The following is a 23,010-nucleotide window of genomic DNA, read 5'->3' as shown; positions in this document are numbered from 1 at the left end:
AACAATATTTTGCAAAACTATTCATGCTAATATCATTTAGGTTTACAAGCAGGCCATAGTAGACCATGGGGGTCATTACATGGTGGGCGGTAAGGGATAACGGGCACAGTAAGGAGACCGGTGCCGGTAATCCCTTACTGCCTTATTCCAAGGTCCCTTGGCGGGGACCGTAAGGAACGTGTGGTCAGACCACACAACCCTTATGGGTCCCGCTAAGGGACCAGTGCGCTAATAATGGGCTTGCAAGTCGCAAGCCCGTTATTAGCGCCCTCCCCATTCCCATTGAGCCCTATCGGGGCTCAAATGGGAATTGGGAATGGCATGGTCAATGGGGACTTACCCGTCCCGCCAGGGTCCGATTACACCGGTAAGTCCCCATTGAACTACACCGGTGCCGGACCCGTTATTGGTGGCAGTCATGGCGCAAATAGCGCCATGACTACCACCAATCTCGGAATGAGGTCCCATGTTACATCATAACAGCAACTTAAGAGTTCACATTAGTAGTCCTTTCATTCCATGTTAGGTCATAACAGTTCAAATAAAAAATCAAATGAAATAAAACAATTTAAAAAATAAACATTTTAATTCATCTACAATAACTATTAAAACAGTGATAGCATTTGCATGTTTTGCTGTTGATGTGGAGGAAGGGCAGAGGTGGAGAATATAGGAACACTAAACACTGTGGGCCCAGGAGAGTCCACCAAGGCTCTTATACCTAATGTGTGTTTTGTGGAAATGATAACCCCTGCTTCCCCCACCACACCTTAACACTTGCATTTCTATTTGAAACCATGTACACAAAACACTTTCTTGTCCAGACTTCTCCAGAAGATTTTAACTTTATTTCATAGTTCACTCAACTCCTTCAAATGTAATAAATGCATGGATACCCACTGTTCACTGTCCCTCTTCCAGGCTGAATTGCCAGCAATTACACTTGAAGTGGGGGATAAAGTTGATCAGCATCTCAAAAGCCTCAGTAATCATCAAAGTCATGGAGGTCTCTTATCAAATGCAGATAGAAGATGGTGCCTCGTTATCAGAGTGCTGGTGGACCACAGCCTTCTCCTTGGAACCTCAAGGACATGTGGACTCAATCTTCCCCACTGATATATGTTTTTCTAGTGTAAAGGCTACTATATAGTTTCTGGTCTATTTACTCTTTTTCCTGGTTATTGTCACAAATTATGCGTCAATGTTTCTCTGTGGTCAATTCAGTCAGAATACACAGATAATGTGCATTGACTATCTCCTGCAAATCTCACAACACAAGTATTACAGTAGGCTCGGCTTTAATTCCCCCACAAATTCACCAGTGGGATGCGTACTGTAAGTTCACATCAATAGAACAGAGTAAGTATAATGGCCCCAAAAGTGCTTTCAATTGTATTGTTCAACCTGAGCCACAACCTCCACTGCATACCAGTAGACCAAAACACAAGAAAACAATCAAAATGGCATTCTAGAAATGAATAAATATAAGCATTCTACATCCCTGCTACATTACTGACATCACATTCCGTATTTTATTTCTATCTTCACCCTGCCACTTGCTGTCCTGTGCTGGGTCTGACTCGGGAAGTCACAATACACCTCTCCAAGGTAGAAAGTCACAGCTCAAGAGGCAATTGTCATGAACACACCTCTACTAGTGGCCTTTTCTTATTCTCAATTCAAGGGCGTTGTCATTTTGAACCATGTCCAGAAGGGGAGAAATCCATGTTGATCATCAGTGGCCTCTGTTAAAAACAGTGCTCACCAGCCAGTAAGGTATCTGTATTTGCAGGGAGGGGTTGATGCAGTGATGACCATATCTTTGACCCCCACAGATTTGGTATTCTTTTGCGGAGCCTCCATGTTATGTATTTCACTTTATTTTGCACTCTACAAATCTGTTTACAAATGTTGAACACAGTTCAATCAAGCCGTATGTTTTAATTGCAAGAGTGACAGTTCAGTATATATATATATATATATATATATATATATATATATATATATATATATATATATATATATATATATATATTCATTCAAGCATTCCTTTTTTAAGATGTAAAATTAAACTTTCCACAATGGAGCCTCTTGTCATAAATATTATTTAGTGTTAAAAGCAGCCCATTACAGACCATGTAGGCTGCAGCAGTCCACAATGAATGAAGCACTGGTGGAGAGGTTCAGGCCCGGCACCCAAGGATGCTCGCTATTTCAAGGCCGCTGTTCAGTTTATACACCACCAATGGTGTTTATAAGCTTGAGGTCATTATGGTACTTAACATTCACTATGAGACAAGGGGTGGCACTGAAGAGCCTCATGGTGGGCAGTAGACAACTCATCACTTCGCTCTTAGCTAAGACTTTGCTCATTAGCACTGCGCTTTACCTCCAGTGTAACACAGCTGAGTCGGGAGGTGCGCTTAGTTTGCCTTCAGAGGTGTGAAAAAGAAATAAATGCGTGGGGGCCTGTCCATTGCTGTGGCATGGGGTGTTCTAGCGAAACAAAGGGTGCATTGCGTGTCGACCAAAATGATGCCAAGTACTGTTGAAGTCATAGTTAATGGTAACGTGCCTTCTAAGGTATCATGAGGATTACAACTCATGTAAGAGTGTGCTCGAAATGCAGAATGATGAAAGTAAAGACAGACAGAGCTAAACAGTAAGTTTGCTCTTCCAGAGTAATACATATTTATTGCACTTAAAGTTTAACTAAATGTGATGTAAAACAGTCAAAATCAAATCGATACCAATCTCTGTGTAAGAAAACAAAATGCCAACAATGTTTTAAAAAGGGCATCAAGTCGCAATACTATTGTTAAAGCCTGTAACAAGGAGACACTGTAACATGTTACATACATGTGATATATGAATCGTTAGTTTGATTCTTTAAGTCGTATGTACATAAAGTTGTAATCTTGAGAGCGAGGTTTAATTGACCAAACGTCACCTTCATGCGTTATATTGCATAGCTCTGAATGGATGATTACCCCTAATCGCCACTGCACAGCGCACACGCACACAAGCCATTTGAGAAAGGAAGCTGCCTGGGAAGCCGGCGTGATTCCGCGCAGGCGTGTTGGCGGCGCATTTTCAGCAGGGTGTGTGACTGCGAGCAAGAAGGACAACTATAATTTGTCTGAAGATGTAAACACTGCTTGATGAAGTTTGCACTCCCCTGAGGTTGAAGCATTCTCCAGAACATTTCACAGCTGGAATTCCTCCCAGAAAATTCAGCAAAAATCAGCGAAAATCTACTGATGACAGGAAAAGGCCAACCTTCCGTGGCTACTTAATGGAGACACGCTCCAAGCAGTCTGCAGCATTTACGCGCACTTTTGTACCCCCGCACAAATGCAAAACAACCCCACCCAACGAAGGCTGCTATCAGGAAAGCTGTATTCAGCACAAAGGGGGACAAAAAGCGAACACGTGTTATTGTTATTAAGCTACTTACCGTGGCTTCCCGTTCGATTCACAGAATAAAGTCAGTGTCTGTCCTTCCTGTGGAACTGGAGTTGAGGGAAGGATTTTCACGGAAGGTTTATCTGAAAGGCAAATGAGAAAAGGGACTTGTAAATTCACACCGGATGCTTTATTAACTCAAAGCCTTGATTAAGGTCCCTAAAACTTCTCTCCTGTTTGGATAAAAGGACCAGATGAAATGCAGTAAAGCACAGAGTGTGAGGAGACTACAACAGGAAATCCGGCCTTTGGTGGCGAGGATTTAAAAGTAAAATGCAAAATAAAGAGTGCCGAAGGAATGCGAGCTTCGTTGCCTATTTTTAGGCGCGCGGGAGTGGCGCCGGTACAGAACTGAATGCATTGCTTTCCTTCGTATTTAAATAAGAACACCTTCGGGGCCACGCAGCCGTCTGCGGCCCACAATAAGCAATCTACAAGATACAGTGCTGTCTGGGGAACACGCAGGGCCTTGTTAGTGGCTTTGGGAAAGAGATATTTCTTCAGAATACCAAAGCAAGGTTCTTAAAAGCCAGCCATGTCCTTTGAATTTCAGTCATAAAAGTTTTGTTTAAAAGTCATATTTGTTCTACTGCACCATTTTAAACAAGACTAATGTGTTTGTCCTTTACTTCAGGCCAAAGATCTTTTATTTATATTTAAATTTAACAATGCCGCTAGTATGAACATGCATTTATCTAATTTATTTTCACTGTGAAAATATATTTCGTAATTCTACATGACTTCAATTTGATAAAGTGAATCCAAAAACTCATAGGCTGACCTGGCCTCCTCTCTACTCTCCTCCTCCTCTCAACTCCTCCTGATGGGTGATCTTAACATCCATCTCGACTGTCCTGATTCCTTAGGTCCGTTCCACAACCTTTGCGACTCTCTCTCCCACGCACACCATGGGCCACACTTTGGATGCTCTCATCTCTACTGATATCACTCTCTCTATCCCTCTCACTACCTCTCTCTCTGGGACTGAGTACTCTCTTCTCTCAACACACCTGAAGCTCTCCTCTCCTCCTGCAGCGGCACACCCTGCATGGCCACTCGGCTTCAAAGTCACCAGACCCATGAAAAATGTGACAGTGGCTGCCTTTGCCTCCTCCTACTCTCCTCCTTCAATTCCTGTGGCAGACTCCCACCCTGACACAGACCTCGCAAACCTCAATCTTTCTATCTCCAACACTCTCAACACTCTTGCCCATGTCATGAGGGTCTGAATTAAAGCCTTCCAAAAAGTGCAACTCTTGGTACGACTCCGATCTGGCTGCCCTTAAAAGCAAATGTAGTGCAGCTGAGCGGAAATGGAATTCATCAGGCAAACCATCTGACAAACTGGCTTGCCGCCTCCTTCAAAGGCAATAAAGACTCTGCATCCATTCCAAAAAAAGAGTCTATATTCAAGCCTGCATCTCTGTGGCATCAAGCAACAAGGCCAAACTTTTCAAAGTCTGTAAGGAACTGCCACTCCTACAGCATCCTTTTCTTCTATCACACCCACCCAGGACACATTTCATCACAAAAACCAAAGACATCCTTTCCTCCCTCTCTCCCACATCACAGCACACACCAACACCAGAGCCTCCCTTGGCTCCCCTACACTCCCCCTCTCTTCACTCTCACCCATCACAAGCAATAAGGTTGCTTAACAAGTCTGGTCTATGAAGGCTTCATCCAAACAGGTGGACTCCTGCCCCTAAAAAACCATTAAGGACAATAATGACTCCCTTGCCCAAGCCTCGGCAGATCTCTGCAATCTATCATTTCCGACTGGAATGTTCCCAACGGCTTTTAAACACTTTTAAACACTCCCTTGTGCACCCTCAGATCCCTCCCTTCTAGCAAACTACTGCCCTTATCTATCACTCCTTTCCTGGGCAAACTCCTGGAGAAGTTGCCTATCTCTCAGCTGATGCTCCACATTGAATCTATTGGTTGCCTCCACGACCATCAGTCTGGCTTTGGAGCATACACAGGCACGGAATCTGCTCTTCTGAACACCCGTGAAGAACTGCTCTCAAACCTTGACACTAACACTCCCTCTTTCCTCATTCTCCTTGACCTCTCCTCTACCTTTGACATTGTAAACCACAACATCCTGATCACACATCTCTGTGACACCCTGGGAATCACAGGTCAGGCTCTAGCATGGTTAACCTCCTTTCTCTGCGGCCGCCCATCCGAGGTGGAACTAGGAGCCTTTCTCTCGACTATCGCTCTCTTAACCTGTGGCGTTCCCCAGGGATATAACCTGTCCCCCTGGTTCTTCAACGTATATATGGCTGCCTTGGCACATGTGATTGCCACTTTCACCTTTAACATCCAATGCTACATGGACAACACACAACTATCTTTCAGGCTACCCTCAGTCCTCTCCTCCTCCACGCTCATATCTGTCTGTCCGCTATTCAGTCATGGTGTGCTGCAAATGACCTCCTCCTCAACTGCAGTAAGACTGCAATTATTCACATTGGGACTCCTGCTTTCAAACTCTCACTCTGGCGGGCCTCCCTTGGCCCTGCACCGGCACCCACCTACAAGGCTTAAAAACTTGGGCTCATCTTCGACTTCACTCTCTCCTTCTGTTCTCACATTTCGGACATCTCTAAAAAGTCTATCAGCTACACCTCCTCAGAGGTACTCTACCTTTCGAAAAGCCGCTCACTGTCTCCAGAGCCCTGGTTCTCTCTGGGCTGGACTACTGCAACAGCCTCTTCTTCAACCTCCCTGCTTCTACCCTGCGCCCTCTGCAACTCATACAGAACGGCAAGACTTATCCTTGCCTTCAAGCCGCGGGACCACATATTCCTGGCAGTGAAATCCCTTCACTGGCTCCCCGTGGCTGCAAGCATCAAGTTCAAGACCATCTGCATTGTCCACAAGGCTTTCTCCGGCCTGGGACCTACCTACCTGTAACTCTGCCTCCCTAAACACTGTCCCTCACGAGCCCTCCGCTCCTCTACTGCCAACCTTCTGTGAGTAAGCCGGTTCTCCAAGCAGATGTTTGGAGGGAGATCCTTATTCTCAGAAGGTGCCTCCCTCTGCAACAGCCTCCCTTCCATCTGCCGTCTTGAACCTTCTTAACGTTCCGGAAACTCATCAAGACCTTCCTCGTCCTCTCTTTCTTTTCTCTCCATCTACCCAGATAACCTAGATCTCTGCTCTTTCCCACTCTCCCTCCTCTTCCCTACAACATGTTGACTGGCCGCCTGATGTACCTCAGAGTCTTACAGGGCCGGGGCACCCCCACCAGTCCTCTCTTGCACTTGCCTCAGGGCCCTACACCCCACCCACCTTTACTGCACTTCAGAAATTACCGTAGAGATTGACTCTATCTGCACTTACACCATTCTCCACCGACTGGGTTCACTTGACTTTCCCCTCCCTGTGACCATCTGTGCACTTGCACGATCAGAATACATTGCATCTGAAGATCGTCTGTCTGTTCACCCTTTTCTTCACCCCAAAATGCACTTGGTAAAACAGCAGAATCCCAGTTCAGGCCTATTTGCTGTGTCTCAAATGTTAAATATATTATATGCACTTACTCTGCCTGTGCAGACTATTATCGTCTCAGAATTTCTTAGGGGCTCTGAGCGGCTGTTATTTTTCCCCATGTGCCCATCTTCTTTGAGCGCTTGGAAACACTTGCCTGTGTAGAGGCGCTTTATAAATAAACATTACCATACCACAAACAATTGACATTCGGAAAAAAGAACAAAGGAAAAATGATGTCATGGGCATGCGTTATTTTATACTACCAAACCACTATGGATAAATGCAATCAATTTTCCCATCACTTTTTAGCTGGGAATGGGCCTGATCCACAAAGTGTTTTTCAATGGGAAGCCCAATTGAAAAACACTTTGAATCAGGCATTATGGACCTGCTTTACAAAGCGTTTTTCAATGAGATTGCGCCATTGTATAATGTTTTTGTAAATCAGGCCCTATGTGTCTTTACAGGGGACTATCCGTATACACAATATGCAGGCCCGTCGCAAAAAGGTTCATTCTAGCCTGATTATCCAGACTGTGTTCAAGGTGTGTCTGTCCATAAGCATTCCCAATCACCTGTTAACCACATAGGGCCTTGTCAAGGGGGAAGAACTTGAGTATCTAGGCACAGGGAGCAAGGGGTCCACCACTGAATAGATCTGCTTAAAAACTGAGACAAACAAGAAAACAAAATGCAATGGGATTCTTGAAAACAGGGCTTCTTACTTCATATTTTCTACTACAATTAGCCCGCCTTAAAATAAGAAGAATTGAAAATCAAGTTGAAACGTCAATATTTGGGTTAATGTACACCCAACATGTGAACATCAAACCCTGTGAACATCAACAAGTGACTCAAATGTGAAAGGACATTTTCTTAATCTCATCATGAAACAAAAAGAACTTCAAATATGCACAGTGGAAAGTAATAAGAGACCTGTTTGTGGTCCATTCAGACAATTACCACCTTTTTCAGGTTAATATATTTTGTCATTTGGGACTACCTTCCATACCCTCAGTCACAGGAAAAGCCAGAGGTCAAGCAGAATAGAGAGTATGACCGTCACTCTCCTTTATCTATTGTCACAAATCAAAAGAAATATAGCAATGTCCTAAATAATATTAATTTAGTTTGTGTGCCACGAGAAACAGTATTAGAAATAGTGACCGTTGCCATATGCTATGCAAAGAGATGAGCATAACCATGTACGAAATATAACGCAAGTAAAGCAGCCATGTTGAGAAAATGGACGTCGGCATTGTATAATTGTAAGCAAGGAATCTTGAGGTGAGAGACCAAGGCTACAGAGCTGACAGGCACTGGAATACACATGTGTGCAAGAACAAAGGGTATTTACTTGGCTCAGGATCAAGGATGCCATAGCAAGAAGCAACTGCCAGGAACAAAAGGAGTTGAAGAGGATAAGCCATGTGCGTAAGACATAGTTCTCTCAGATTAAGTAAAGGAGGGAATAACTGTGTGTGCCAAGTATTGAACAATCAAGGATGCAGAAAGTGCATGCAAGATGGAGCAACCAAGTCTCCAGAGGCCGAGGAGAATAAATGGAAGGACGAAATGGACAAAATCATGAACTCTTCACACCTGGTGTAAATTGAGAAGATAAGGCCTATTCATAAAGCTACAAACAAAGATAGCAATGTACCTTCACTTCCTTTAAAGTTCAGAGGAAGAGAACGGCCAGCAAGGTCAACTACAAAGAGGAAGCCTTGGCTTAGGGACAAACTGATAAGAGATGGTAGGCAAAATAGCTTGGTAAGGCAGTTATCTGATGTTGCTCCCCTGCACCTAGGTTTCGTTGCTTACATGTTGCTAACAAGCCGAATGTCCAAGGTTGGAAGAGAGTGCCAACCAATCATAAGGGTCTAAGTAATGGTAAAACATATATTGTTGCAGAAGCCTATCCGCTGTTGGTATTATGCTATTAACTGTATTTTACATAGAGGGTGTTTAAGGCGTGTCTACCAGATGAGGGGCAGCCAATGATGATACTAACTCGTATATGAACTATAGACATATATGTTCCGTTAACCAATCCCTCCACCCGATAGGATTTTATTGTTTGCCATACAGGATGACATTATAGCTGATGTACACAGAGGTAAAAAGCTTTTTGTGTGATGTAAATGCACCAAGTTTGTTGGAGCTACAATCTGTTTGTTCATAAGATTTCCCTACTTTATTGAACTCATAATAAAGTAGTATTTTGCCATATTCTTTCTGTCTGTCTCGATATTTGGGCCTGAGATCATTTATTTGGTAATCTTATTCGGCACTTGGAATGCTACAGGTGCTATTGCACACCTGTAAGCAGAAATTAAAAGGGCACACCTATTCCAAAAGGACTAGCCTCACATCCAAAAAGAGCCTTTGATGCTATGGACAAGGAAAGGGGGCAAGGTTAGTGTAGACAGAGGGATATCAACATAGTTGGAGGAATATTCCTGCATTGTGTTCTCTATGTATCTCTTTTCTTCCTCTCTTGTCCACTTCATTTAGCACAAAGTACTTTGGGTATGATGTTAGAAGGCAAAGACCACTTGTGTCAACAACAGGGATTGGACCTCTTAAAGCTTGCTTGCTATTGTCCGATCAATCATGGGATTTTGCCTATAACAGAGGAACTCTGCATCTCCTTTGGTTCACTTTTGGACTTCAAGAACCTAAGGAAGAATTAATTTGGATATCTTTTGGGAGAGTTGATCTCTCCAACGCCCTCAGCCATTGGGGTGAAGAAGGAGCAGACCAAGGCAGAGATAATCTATGCTTCCTACCCACCCCCAGGGCACATTGGGAATTATTCTTGCTGAGGACCATGACCGGCCACTCTGCACCAAACCTCCCTAAGCATGAAGAGTAGAACATGAATGGACCCATCCTAGCCTAGAGCCATGAAGTGATTCTCACAGCATCCTGAGACATGAGCCATAGCTCTTCTATATTGTAGTCTCTAATTGTAATTGTTTATTTGTATAGTGTTTATACACAAGTGAAGTGCTTCAAAGCACTTCAAGGCAGGAATGGAACAAGGGATTACAGTTGTCATTCTTAGGCCTTGAAGATTCTGAATGATCTAACAACCATAACTAGCATACAGGCACATCTACCTGTGTAAGTGTGTGACAAAGAAGTGAGGGGAAAAAGGGGGGGGCGTACAGAACAATATACTGCAGTACTAGGCCTGGCAACATTTCCAGTTGATTGGTGGTTGGTCATCCAATGTGCCTATGCATGAGTATTTCAGGCACAACCACGCTAGGGAGGGGAGACAGAGGGAGGAGCAGACAGAAAGACTTGCTAGTGCTAGTACATTCAAGTGTGCCAAAACAGGAACTACGAGGGAGGGGGATGGGGACAAGTAAGCCTAGTCCAGCAGGGGCCCGGGTTAAGTGCAGAAGTGGTTACCACTCTCATGCAGCATGTTGCAGTAGTGCCAAGCAAAGTGCAGAAGCCCGAAGGCAAGCGCAGGACTGGCGAGGGAGCTTGGGACCAGTAGGGCTCTGGAGGTGCACCAGGCAGCCAGTCAGCGAGCTGAGCAGGTTGGGGAAGAGAAAGAAGGAAGGGAAGAAGTGAGGAGAGAGGAGGTCAGCAGGGGAGAGGGATGGAGAAAGCAGAAGAGAAGAGGAAGGCCTTAAGGAGTTTCCGGAACTTAAGGAGGTCTGGCTCATGACAGAGAGGCAGGGAGGCTGTTCCAGAGGGAGGCACCTGCAGAGGATAATGGTCTATCCCCAAATCTGTTTAGAAAAACTTCTCACTCGCAGAGAGTTGTAGGAGGCTGAGCGGAGGGCTCCAGAAGGAGAGTATTTGGGAAGAGAGCGCTATATATAGTAAGGGCCCTGCCCCCAGAAAGCCTTGTGGACTATGCAGAGGGACTTGAACTTGATCCTTGCAGCCACGGTGTGATTTCAGCGCTGGAGAGATGCGGTCCCTGGGCTACTGGCCATGAATAAGTCTTGTGGTTATTTTCTGAAAAGATGAAAAGGTCAAAGAGAAGAACTAGGAAGATTGAGAAAGTGACTGTTGCAGTAGTCCAGTCTGGAGAGAACCAGGGTTCTGGAGACACCGAGCCTCTGGGGGAAGGTAAGAAAGGTTGAATAGTTAGGTTGAGATGCAGCTGGTAGTGATATTTTTGGACATGTCCGAGATGTGAGGAGAGAAGGGGAGTAGGGTTGAAGATGACCTTAGATTTCTTGCCTCACCGGTGGGTGAGGGCACAGGACCAAGGGAGGCTGGCCAGATTGAGAGTGGGAAAGTAGGAGTGGGGGCCCCAATGAGGATGATCTCTGTCTTGCTTGCATTAAGGCAGAGATCATTAGCAGCACAGCAGGAGTGAATTTGCGGACAGACAGTCTGCAATGACCGAGGAAAAAGAAGAGGCAAAGGGTAGCCTGAAAGAGAGCTGTGTGTCAACCACATAATACTGAACTTTGGAGGTGAAGGCAGAGATCATGTGGGCCAAAGGGGCCATGTAGACGTTGACAAACCAGGGAGATAAATTGGATTCCTGTGGGACACCACAAGTAGAGAGAGTGATTGCGGAGGGCACAGGACCAAGGGAGGCTGGCCAGATTGAGAGTGGGAAAGTAGGAGTGGGGGCCCCAATGAGGATGATCTCTGTCTTGCTTGCATTAAGGCAGAGATCATTAGCAGCACAGCAGGAGTGAATTTGCGGACAGACAGTCTGCAATGACCGAGGAAAAAGAAGAGGCAAAGGGTAGCCTGAAAGAGAGCTGTGTGTCAACCACATAATACTGAACTTTGGAGGTGAAGGCAGAGATCATGTGGGCCAAAGGGGCCATGTAGACGTTGACAAACCAGGGAGATAAATTGGATTCCTGTGGGACACCACAAGTAGAGAGAGTGATTGCGGAGTGATAGGGATTCCAAATCTAATCCTTCAAGATATGGAAGCCCTCCTTTACTTAAACATCTTCCGCCAACAGGGTTCTCCACTCAACACAACCTCACAGTACTGATCATCTGACCATCATTGGGGAAGCATTCATGCAGTCCTCTGCAGTCTACATTTCTTGGAATACACCAAGAGTACAAAGTAAATGCTTCTGCTCCCAGCCTGTATGGTTACTTTTTCATAAAGGCTTCTCTTCTGAAGCTCACAACAGTTGATGGGTGACATTAGATAAAATAGGGGTTATAAAAATACAGCACACATTAACCCATTCCCTAGTCTAGGCTTCAGTGAAGTCAAAATAGTGTTGAATCCAGACCCTGAAAATGAAAAAGCAAACCTGTGTCACAGATGGGCTCTCTCACTCCAACTAATACTTCTGCCATATTGTGTTTGTCTGTAGGCGCTGCTTAATCATATCTGGTATGGCAATGCATGCAGAATATGGTGTTGGCCGGCTGCTGCCTGGCTCCAGAGATCATGCAAAGCATCTTGCCAAACGCTGCTGATGTGGCCATTACATTGCCTGCTGATTGTACTTGTGCTACTCGACTATCCTTCGCATGGGTCTGCCATGGAACTCATTTTCATTCTGATTCCATTATCCCACATGCCATTGAAGGGATCGCATGCACCATCCAACACCTGCTTGCCTCACACAGAGTACCTGGGAATTGCAATGCAATGAATGCCACCTAAAATTCCCCATCAGTGTTGATCAACTCAATAGCGCTTCTGTACAACTCATAACCTTACATGAAAATAAGGAATTAGACACAAACCTTTGATAATGTATCTGTTACATATTTGAAGCTGCTAAACAAGAACAATAGTATTTGGAAATGATCTTAAGATTATTGTTTCTTTGTTTAAATAATAATATATACAAAATAGCAGATGTGTTCCCACGTTTAAAGGTGGATGCCTTAATTGTACAATGTTTCCAAAATATCGTGCCTCTTGTCATACAAGCTTATGCCAGTGCACCAACCATTTCATGAAGAAGAAATAGACCTACCCCATCAGAGAACACAAAATGGACTCTTCCATCCAAATTGCAGGGCTTTTGAATGTTCTCCCAGATCTATGTGACAAAAGCTGCAATTTATGATGAAACACTGTCTTTAAATGCAAAATATTGGTTGCAATTGGTAACGTGGTTGGCATGGCATTTAAACCCCGCAGCCTGTGCATTCCAAGGCCCTGGTCTTCCAGCCACATGTCGATTCTTCATCCTGTGTGATGTATTAGAATACTATAGAATTTCTATTTGTAAAAACGATCACTGCAGCCTTTTGGAGTCAAAGATGTTCAGCAAAACACATATTATTTTAGCCTGATGCAATTGATCAAGCGACAGGGAGTCTGTAACCCAATCTAGACGGCACAATCTATATTGACTCTTTTATCACATGAGTGAAATATACAATACTTAATATCATGTTTTTAAAAGACTGGATGGATGCAGGATATAGAAAAGATCCTCTGGACTGAAGCACCTCACACTCTGCCGCAGACCACAGAGAGCTGCGTTGTGGATATTGTATGCCTGCACACATGGGCCATCGTGGCTGTTAAAGACCTGAAGGCACATGTTCACCTCCTCAATGAATAGAGTTCTAGGGAGCTATTTCAGCTAATCTTGAGCTCAGAAACACTCCTCCGAAGTGCCACGGCTTGGGCAGGGAAACACACAATGGTCAAAGGTTGCTACAGCTGAAATAGGAAGCGGTGCTGCCTGGCGAGATAGAGGGCCACCTCCATGGATGTGGCTGTGGCGGCGAGGGGCAGATGGGATAATAGCTGCTAGCAGCAATGCGAGGCATGTTGAGCTGATCTGAGGTCTTAGAATGCAGACCGGTTAATGCCCATATTCCAGGCCCTGCGCCTCCTGGCTACTAATTTCTCTTATTACAGATCAGCCAATAAAGCAATGCTCCAGAAATTCCCATCTAGGTTAATTTATTTATTTTTTGTATTTGCATTTTTAAAGCACTCACACAGCCCGGGGGCATCGATGCGCTGTTACAGGAATTGTTTTTTTTTTAATTGCATAATAGTTTTTTTGTATGTCTTAGTTGCATATTTATAACACGCTTAAATACCCAGAGTTTTCTAAGTGCCAACCCAGGGATCGAACCTGTGTTGCTTCGTGTCGTCTTGCTTCCGTTGCCGCTGAGCTATCCTCCCGGGACAATGGCATGCAAGCAGAGTGATTAACTATTTACACACATTGTGGCATTTTCAAACGATATTGCACATTAGCAGAACATGACTTTGGAACTGTAACTCGAACCCGAGAGCTGCAAAGATCATTCAAGGTGGGGTTCAATTTGGAGTGGCACCCTTACCCCTTTGCACTCAATGGGCTGCCATTTGGGGTGAACCGCGATGGTCCTCTTAGCCATCAGTACTCAAGGGTTTCACTGTTACCCAGTTCAGGGTTAGGCCCGTTGGCTTTGGGAAGACTTTATCAACGATTTTGAGGGCCAGAAATGCAATGTAGGTTTATAAATGTATGTATTTATTTATTTTTTGTATTTGTAAAGCGCACTACAGCCCGCAGGCATCGAGGCGCTGAATACAATGACCATATTGTGATTAGTGCATTGTTCAAAACTCCCGTTTACATCGTTGTAAATTGTTCAAATAGAACATTTGACAACCATAGTACATCTGGTAGTAGCACAATGTTATCTGCAAGCTATCATCCAAAAATATGTTGGACATTCTGGCAGAGTCTGCTCCAAATGCAACGCTGCAGAAATCCTTGGTAAGCAAAAGCGTGCAGGTTCGCTCTGCCAGAACTAGCATCCGCGTGCATTAATGGTCGCACACAGGGGTTTCCGAATGTAAGCGCAGATGTCCGCGTGGAAGCGCTGCACAGGTTAATCATGTAAATCCTTCTGAGAAAAGGATGTTCCGTCAGAATCCGACGCAGCCCCATTTCTTCTGTCGACTGAAATGCAAAGAACATTCCATATGGTAGGTTTTAGGATGAAGCAGCTTTACTGATGATGTGTGTCAAAGATGCATCATTTCGCTGATTTCCCATGGACTGCAGAGGTTTTGTTGTGTGAAGGGGTTCTGCACTCATCTCACTCTGGCACACGGTGGCTGCCTCCAGAGATGGATGCTAAGAAAAGTGCAGATAAAACACAGAAGAATACAACGTGGACCGTTTAGCGCCATGAGAGAAAAGAGACCATTTTTTCAGATTCTTTTTTCACTGACTCATTATTTCACTTTTTAAAACATGACTGCAACTGAGCTCCACAGACAAGGGGCATGGCAAGTAAAGGAGCAAACCTTCAGAATGGCAACCAATGGGTGAGCTCCACAGACAAGGCCCATGGCAACTAAAGGAGCACACCTTCAGAATGGCAACCAATGGGTGAGCTCCACAGACAAGGGCCAATGGCAACTAAAGGAGCAAACCTTCAGAATGGCACCCAATGGGTGAGCTCCACAGACAAGGGCCAATGGCAACTAAAGGAGCAAACCTTCAGAATGGCAACCAATGGGTGAGCTCCACAGACAAGGCCCATGGCAACTAAAGGAGCACACCTTCAGAATGGCAACCAATGGGTGAGCTCCACAGACAAGGGCCAATGGCAACTAAAGGAGCAAACCTTCAGAATGGCAACCAATGGGTGAGCTCCAAAGACAAGGCCCATGGCAACTAAAGGACCAAACCTTCAGAATGGCAACCAATGGGTGAGCTCCACAGACAAGGGACATGGCAACTAAAGGAGCAAACCTTCAGAATGACAACCAATGGGTGAGCTCCACAGACAAGGGCCATGGCAACTAAAGGAGCAAACCTTCAGAATGGCAACCAATGGGTGAGCTCCACAGACAAGGGGCATGGCAACTAAAGGAGCAAATCTTCAGAATGGAAACCAATGGGTGAGCTCCACAGACAAGGGCCATGGCAACTAAAGGAGCAAACCTTCAGAATGGCAACCAAAGTGTGAGCTCCACAGACAAGGGCCAATGGCAACTAAAGGACCAAACCTTCAGAATGGCAACCAATGGGTGAGCTCCACAGACAAGGGCCATGGCAACTAAAGGAGCAAACCTTCAGAATGGCAACCAATGGGTGAGCTCCACAGACAAGTGGCAAGGCAACTAAAGGAGCAAACCTTCAGAATGGCAACCAATGAGTGAGCTCCACAGACAAGGGCCATGGCAACTAAAGGAGCAAACCTTCAGAATGGCAACCAATGGGTGAGCTCCACAGACAAGGGGCATGGCAACTAAAGGAGCAAACCTTCAGAATGGCAACCAATGGGTGAGCTCCACAGACAAGGGCCATGGCAACTAAAGGACCAAACCTTCAGAATGGCAACCAATGGGTGTGAAAAGAATAGACATGGCGTTCGAAGATGCCTAGCCACAACATGCTCTGAACGTTGTCAATATTGAATTTTGGAACTTTTCTTTATGATGTCCGATACGCGTGGTATAATATATAACACATAAATAATAATAGAACAAATATATATATATATACTTGCAAACAAGTGAAAAAGCTTGCACGGTTGGAATAATCTTATGTAGGTCTACAACTAGTTGAACCATGATGTCCACAATGTGTTTTTAAGCAATTTAGGAACACACATCCCCTTTAAACACTCTGAGATTAATATGCTGCATGTGTTTTAAAACTTGTAAGCTATGGTGTAGGAAACGTTTCCACGAAAGATGTCTGATGCTTAGGAAAGAAATACACCAAATAACATTATTGTCTAATTTAGATGCAAGTCTGAACTATGACTAAGTATACATTGCATACTTTTGTTTTTTTTCAGCTGCTAGATAGAACATGTATGATAAAGTGAACAGTATCATATACTGAATACCGCGGGCTGTGTCGGTGAGCCGTATGTCTTCCTATCTAAATTCTTCACATTTTTGGAAAATATTCATATTACTAAATGACCCGTGCTCCCACCACTTTCCCTGTCAATGGTATTATGATTTGTAATTCCCGTTATAGTCTCAGTGGGATTAGAATTCTATGGCACGTTGATTTCTGGACGGGCAGAACAAATGATGGGCAATGTTGCGTAATGTAATCCACGTGATAGTTCCAGCTACCAATGAGTGGCGTTCGGTGCAGTGGTTTGTCCATAAAGTATATTATGCCTACCAGGCCTAGGGTTGCTGGATCGTAGTCTGTGAAGGTGAAAAGGACAAAGGGCAGGTAGAGGAGAAGGGGCTGGGGGGCAAGAGCAGGTAGCCCTGAGGGAGGGACATTTGAGAAGATCAGAAAGATGAGGGAAACAATGTGTTGGATTTTGTAGCTGGCAGCAGGGGCGTTGCTAGGGGGGGGCTAAGGGGGCTATAGCCCCTGATCTTTTGGTTGTAGCCCCGGATAGAATCTCAGGAGCTACAGCCAAAAGACTAGCTAGCCCCCAGTCCCAACAGTTCCGACATCAGTTTAGCCCCGGGTCTTTTCCAGACCTAGCAACTCCCCTGGCTGGCAGTTGGCACGGGAAATGTTAGTCAGGAAATAGTGAATCCATTGTGAGCTAATTACTGGTCAGTGTTTTGGGCAGATCTCTGTATTTAGTACCAACGTAACTAATGGGCCTGCATTTCGTGAAATATTGACTGTCAGGCAGGCTTTCCGCGCATAACTCCTCACGAGAAAGCACGCGACTCATTGAGTGATGGGCTGACACCCAATGCAGTTACTGATGGACGTGCACCCAGTGGCACAATGAAAGCCATCTTGGGAGAACCGTAGCAAAAGGATTGTGTGATACCAACCTTCCCAACACATCACGTCAGAGCGTGGCTCTGTGTTGTCACGCTTGCTCTGCAGCTCTCTACAACTCTTACAGATGATTGGAGTGAAAAGATACTGGAAGGATTCTCACTGCAATGAGCATTCGCCTCAATGATTCTTCGGGTAGGCATCCTTGCCAGGAAGGAAGGTGACAGTGAGAGGAACTACGGATCTGCAATCTTTACATTTAAAATGCATTTTAAATACAGCTTTGTTGCCAGCAAAAACGTTTTCAAGTACAATGAAGGATGTGCACTTGATACAGGAGAATAATCGTTGAAATACCTTCTTTTTGACTAATTTAAAATTATAAAAATCCAAGTGTGATAAGTTTTAATGGATAAACCTTGCTTAGGAAATGCAATGCATGAGCTTGTAAAGCACCATAGACAACTTTACAGTATGGGCGCAGCAGAATGAATATACCCGTGTATTTATAAGTACTAAAACAACAATGGAGTAGCTCTAGGCACTATTTAATCTAGATAGGAAATGAAGTCACAAAATGATATTGCCTATACTACACAAACATGTATCACACTATCTTTTTTTTACTTCAGTTTGGATGCCACTTTTAAAAGCGCCCATACACCCATCTGCTTCAAAGGATTTTGGCTTCAACAATATCGACTGGGCAGCAAGTTTGAAATGCCTACGTACCCACAATTCATCTTTAAGCATTGATGTATGATTTTGACTCTACTACACAAAATAAATTTAGATTATTTATTGCATTTATTGGGTATTTTTAATGTGCCTAAACACATTGGGGGTCATTACGAGTGCGGTGGTAAGGGGTTAACGGTGCCGGTAAGGATGCTGTTGCTGTTAACCCTTTACGAGGTCCCTTAGCCGGTCCCGCTAAGGGCAGCTGGCTTTACAAGCGGCCCTTAGCGGGAGCCGTTAAAGGACCAGGGAGCTAAAAACGGGCCCGTTATTAGCTACCTCCCCATTCCCATTGAGCCCTATGGGGGCTCGAATGGGAATGGGGAAGGGTATTTTGAATGGGGATTTACCGGGTCTTCCAAGGTTGGAATGACCCAGTAAGTCCCCATTCAAGGAACTCAGACCCGGACACGAGTTTGGAGGCTGCCATGGTGCTAGCTCCAAACTCGTAATGACCCCCAATGTGTTTCGAGGTGCAACAAGAGAAGAGGGTGGGGGTAGAGGGAGGACAAAACAAAGACGATCCTACTAGGCCTTGTGATATTCGGATGATGCATGTGCACTAAAGAGAAGTGCCGGTCAGAGCGGAAGGGCACGTGAGAAAAAAGTGAGTGTCAAGGGAGGCCAGTGGAGAGAGCCAGGGGAGGCAGAAACTGCAGGGGAAGGAAGGTCCACAAGCTAAGTGCGAGGTAAGGGGCAGAAAGGCCTACAGGGATGCAGGCCCAGCTAGGATAGTACATGGGGAAGGACCTGGAAGGGCAAGTGCAGGTTGAGGGGGGTCATGGAGAGACCAAGTGCAGGGGTAGACTGGACTAGGGGATAGGGCGGTAACCTGTATGAATCTGAAGGAACCAGGCAGCCAGGCAAAAGACAGAAGGGGGCATTCGCAGGGTAGGGGAGAGGGAAGGAAAAAGAGGAAAGGATTGTCTTGAGAAGCATTCAGAACTTAAGGAGATCTGGCTCAAGTCTGAGAGGGGCACGGAGGCCATTCCAGAGGGAGGCACTTGCAGAGGAGAGCGATCTGCTCTGACTCTCGGCATCGAAAAGTGCCTGATTTGCAGAGAGGTAGAGCTAGATGTCCAAAGGTATCTATCATGGAGGCATTTAGGGAGACACAGTTGGATGTAGTGGATTACTGTGATTTAAACAAATTAGAAATGTTTGAAGGAGAACAAATTGAAAGTCATTTGAATGAAAATGACTTTCCGTTTTGAGTCCCTAGAACATGTTTGATAACCTGCTTCCCCCCAAACCCATTCTTATCTGTGGGTGGCACATTTCCTTGTGTGCTGCCATCTCCTGCATCTCCGTGCATGGGTACCGGCACCTCAGGGTCCTCTTCATTTCCTTTTTTTCTTTACTTTTTGACACCCCAATGCCTTTATAGTGAACAAGGGTGCGGGGGACACCCCTGCCACCTCCACTCCCCTTGTTCACTATAAAGGCAATGAATGGTAAATGTATTCAAAGTTTTCGGCTGTTCATTCTTTTCATACAGCTGAAATTGAAATACATTGACTTTTTTTTTTTTCAACAAATCCCATGATACTGGATGTAACGATGTCACAAGCCCCTGAAAGCTTTGTGGATGATGCAGAGGGTCTTGAAATTGATCCTCATTGCAACCAGGAGCCAGTAGAGAGATTTTAGGGCATGAGAGATGCAGTCCCTGGGCTTGAGGCCAAAGATATGTCTTGCAGTCTTTTTCTGGTTTCATTGAAGGGGGCAAAGGGAGGAGTTAGGCAGTTTGAGTAAGAGGCTGTTGCAGTAGTCCAGCCTGGAGAGGACAAGAGCTCTGGAGAAATTGAGTTTCTGGGGGAAGATGAGGAAAGGGGGAATGCCTCTGAGGAGGTGCAGCTGAAAGTGGGCCTTCTTGGCAAGGTCCATGATGTGAGGCGAGAAGGGGAGAGAGGAGTCGAAAATGAAACCAAGTTTTTTTACCTCACAGGAGGGTGAGAGGAGGGGCCCAAGAAGTTTGACTACAAAAGACTGGAACTTTAGCACCATACCTCTAGAGATATCCGAACAGACTTATTAGAAGATTTAAGTTTTAAGTGAAATTTGCATCCCACTAGAGAGGTTCTTGCTAACTGATGATGGTGCAATTTGTAATTTTTGCAAAGATAAAACTGTTAACAAATCACTTAGATATTTGGGTAAACAATGTTCAGCTCTACGGGGCAAAAGGCCAGTCCTCTTCAAAAGACAAATGGGCTGAAGACATCAAAATGTAACAATGAGGAAGAAGTTTGGAATGCACGCTTGTCGGGTCTTCCACCCTCATTGGTGATAGCCATTGTGGGATTCATAGATAGTCTCCACATTAAAATTTAACAAAATGAGTCTAAGAAGTGTAGATTTTAAATAGTGAACGTAATTGTGCATTAAATTCAATTGTGTTTTATCGTCTAATAAGATGTTTGAGGTAATTATCGGGGTGAAAAACTGCTTTTTTATTGTATCCAATAAAATCCTTTGTATACATGTGTTATGTATGTATTTGTATTAATCTGCTGTTTGCACTGTGTGTTTTGATAATGGTCAAAAGTTGATTGTGTTAACTATATGACCAATAAAATACATTTTTAATAATACTCATTTCAACTGGTCTCTTTTTTGCCCAAGTTTGCTGCAGGTTTGAATTCCAGTGCCCTTGTATTGGCAGGTAAGGAATCACACAGCTGGCATAGGCTACATCCTAATACTGCTGTGATTCCCACTGCATGTACTTTGCCTGCTAATATTCCTGCTGCTTGTATGGATACTACTACACCTTCTACTGTAAATACTCTTGATATTCTGGATGTTATGACTGGCTTCCCTGCTCAGGCGCCGATTGAGGAAGTACATGTTGTGTACCAATTGGATGTCCATGCGCATCCCTCCAATGTGAGTGTGTTTGTGAGAATGCCGCGGGCAGAGCTCGGCGATGGGGGTCTGTCAGGCTTCCAACCACGCCCAGCTTGAGATACCAGAACATTCCCTTACAGACAGACCGGCAGGCAGCAAGCAATGACCTGCAATTATACCTAATAGCGCCTTTGCACGTGGTGAAATGACTCCTGAACTGGTAATGTGGAGGCAAGGCTGGCACAAGCACAGGCACCCATTGCAGAACACTGTGGAGGAAACAGTCGCATATTTTGAGGCTTCCCCCTTAGATATTTAAGACGAGTGCTGTTTCAGACTGCACAGGGCAGGAAGTCCTTGACCTGAGAAATTCTCCTCTGCCCTCCAGGGACAGCTGGCAGGTCCGGTAGGTGGATGGCCACCATAACCTACTGCACTGCGCTTGATATTGAAATCCTGGAAGCGTATGCAACCAATCAGAAAAAGGGCCTCCCCTAGCTACTGTTAAAGAAGTAGAGCTAGGCAGGGAAACACAGGCGGTGGGTGACATGTCGTAGGACTGGGTCCAGCTACTTTCACTGTAATAAAATCAGAATGTTATTGACATTGCAGTGTATGTGTGGAGCGGGGGAAGCTGCTTCTTCTTGCAACCTTTCGGTTTGCACTATGATTCCATCCAATGGGAAGCTCACTTCTTATAGACACATATTGATTGACCTTGTCGTCTAAAGACCCCGCAGTGAGGAATAGACTTTTAAGTAATTCTTAATTCATTAGCACAAAGCTGTGATTTTGGGCACATCGCTGCACCCTCCACTCTCTCAGACACTTAACTTTAATGTGGGGGTTAAGGTTAGCAAATTAATAGGAGTAATGAAGATTACCGGAAAGAAACCTAACATTATTCCTATCGCCCTTATCATTTTCCCAGTTCTTACTTCAATGAATTCTACCATATATTGGAGTGCTTCAATTTCCCCAAATTGTCAAAGTCCAAGGGCCTCATTATGACCCTGGAGGTAACCATGCCGCTTTTTGTGGCATGGCTACCCCCATTCCGGGTACCGGGTCAGGGTTCCCTGAATGGGGAAATACCGGGCCAGTCCAACCTTGGAGGGCCCGGTATTTCCCCATTCAGGGAACCCGGACCCGGTACATCACCATTCCCATTTGAGCCCCCATAGGGCTCAATGGGAATGGGGAGGATGCAAACAACGGGCCCGTCATTAACGGGCCCGTTGTTTGCATCCTGGTCTGCTCGCGGGACCTGCTTAGGATGGCTGGTTTTAGCAGGTGTCCTTAGCGGGTCCCGCAAGAAGACCTTGTAATGAGGCGGTACGGGGATAACAGGGCCGGCAGCTCTACCAGCCCCGTTAACCCCCTACCGCCTTCCTCGTAATGAGGCCCCAAGTGTACTGCATACCAAGAGAAAACCTCAATACCAACAGCAATTAAATTCATATAACCCCAACTGCTGATGCAAAGTGCAGATGATCTTGTCCTGGCAGAAGAAAGTGGTGTGGGCCAGATAGCCGCCCAACAGATGTCTTGAATGGAAGAACCTCAAGTCTCTACCCAATGACATAGACCCACGTTCGGATGTGCTACACTAAAAGTCTGCAGGACAGTTCCACCTACCAGGGGAATCTGCAAACACAACTCTTCATCCACCTGCTGATAGTCATAGTCTAGGCATTTTGTTCCTTACTTACAGGCCAAAGAGTGATAAAACAAATACTGCTGGACATTCTTACCTGAGCCGTCGTCTCAAAATACACAAGTGGCTTTCACAATCATG

The 23,010-nt window shown here is 45.0% G+C and overlaps 1 protein-coding gene across 2 annotated transcripts in view; it reads right to left on the bottom strand.

The window, feature by feature from the left end:
* CADM2 (cell adhesion molecule 2) overlaps positions 1-23,010 on the bottom strand; it is a 2,048,893-nt gene that overhangs the window by 404,771 nt on the left and 1,621,112 nt on the right. For both annotated transcript variants that reach the window (XM_069636448.1, XM_069636450.1), the window contains exon 7: positions 3,458-3,548. In XM_069636448.1, coding sequence (XP_069492549.1) covers positions 3,458-3,548 — 91 coding nt within the window. The remainder of the gene's footprint in view (positions 1-3,457; positions 3,549-23,010) is intronic.

The sequence above is a fragment of the Ambystoma mexicanum genome, chromosome 7p, assembly GCF_040938575.1.
Source record: "Ambystoma mexicanum isolate Mex_15411 chromosome 7p, UKY_AmexF1_1, whole genome shotgun sequence".
In the NCBI taxonomy this organism is placed as follows: domain Eukaryota; kingdom Metazoa; phylum Chordata; class Amphibia; order Caudata; family Ambystomatidae; genus Ambystoma; species Ambystoma mexicanum.
This window is presented reverse-complemented; position numbering and strand designations above follow the sequence as displayed.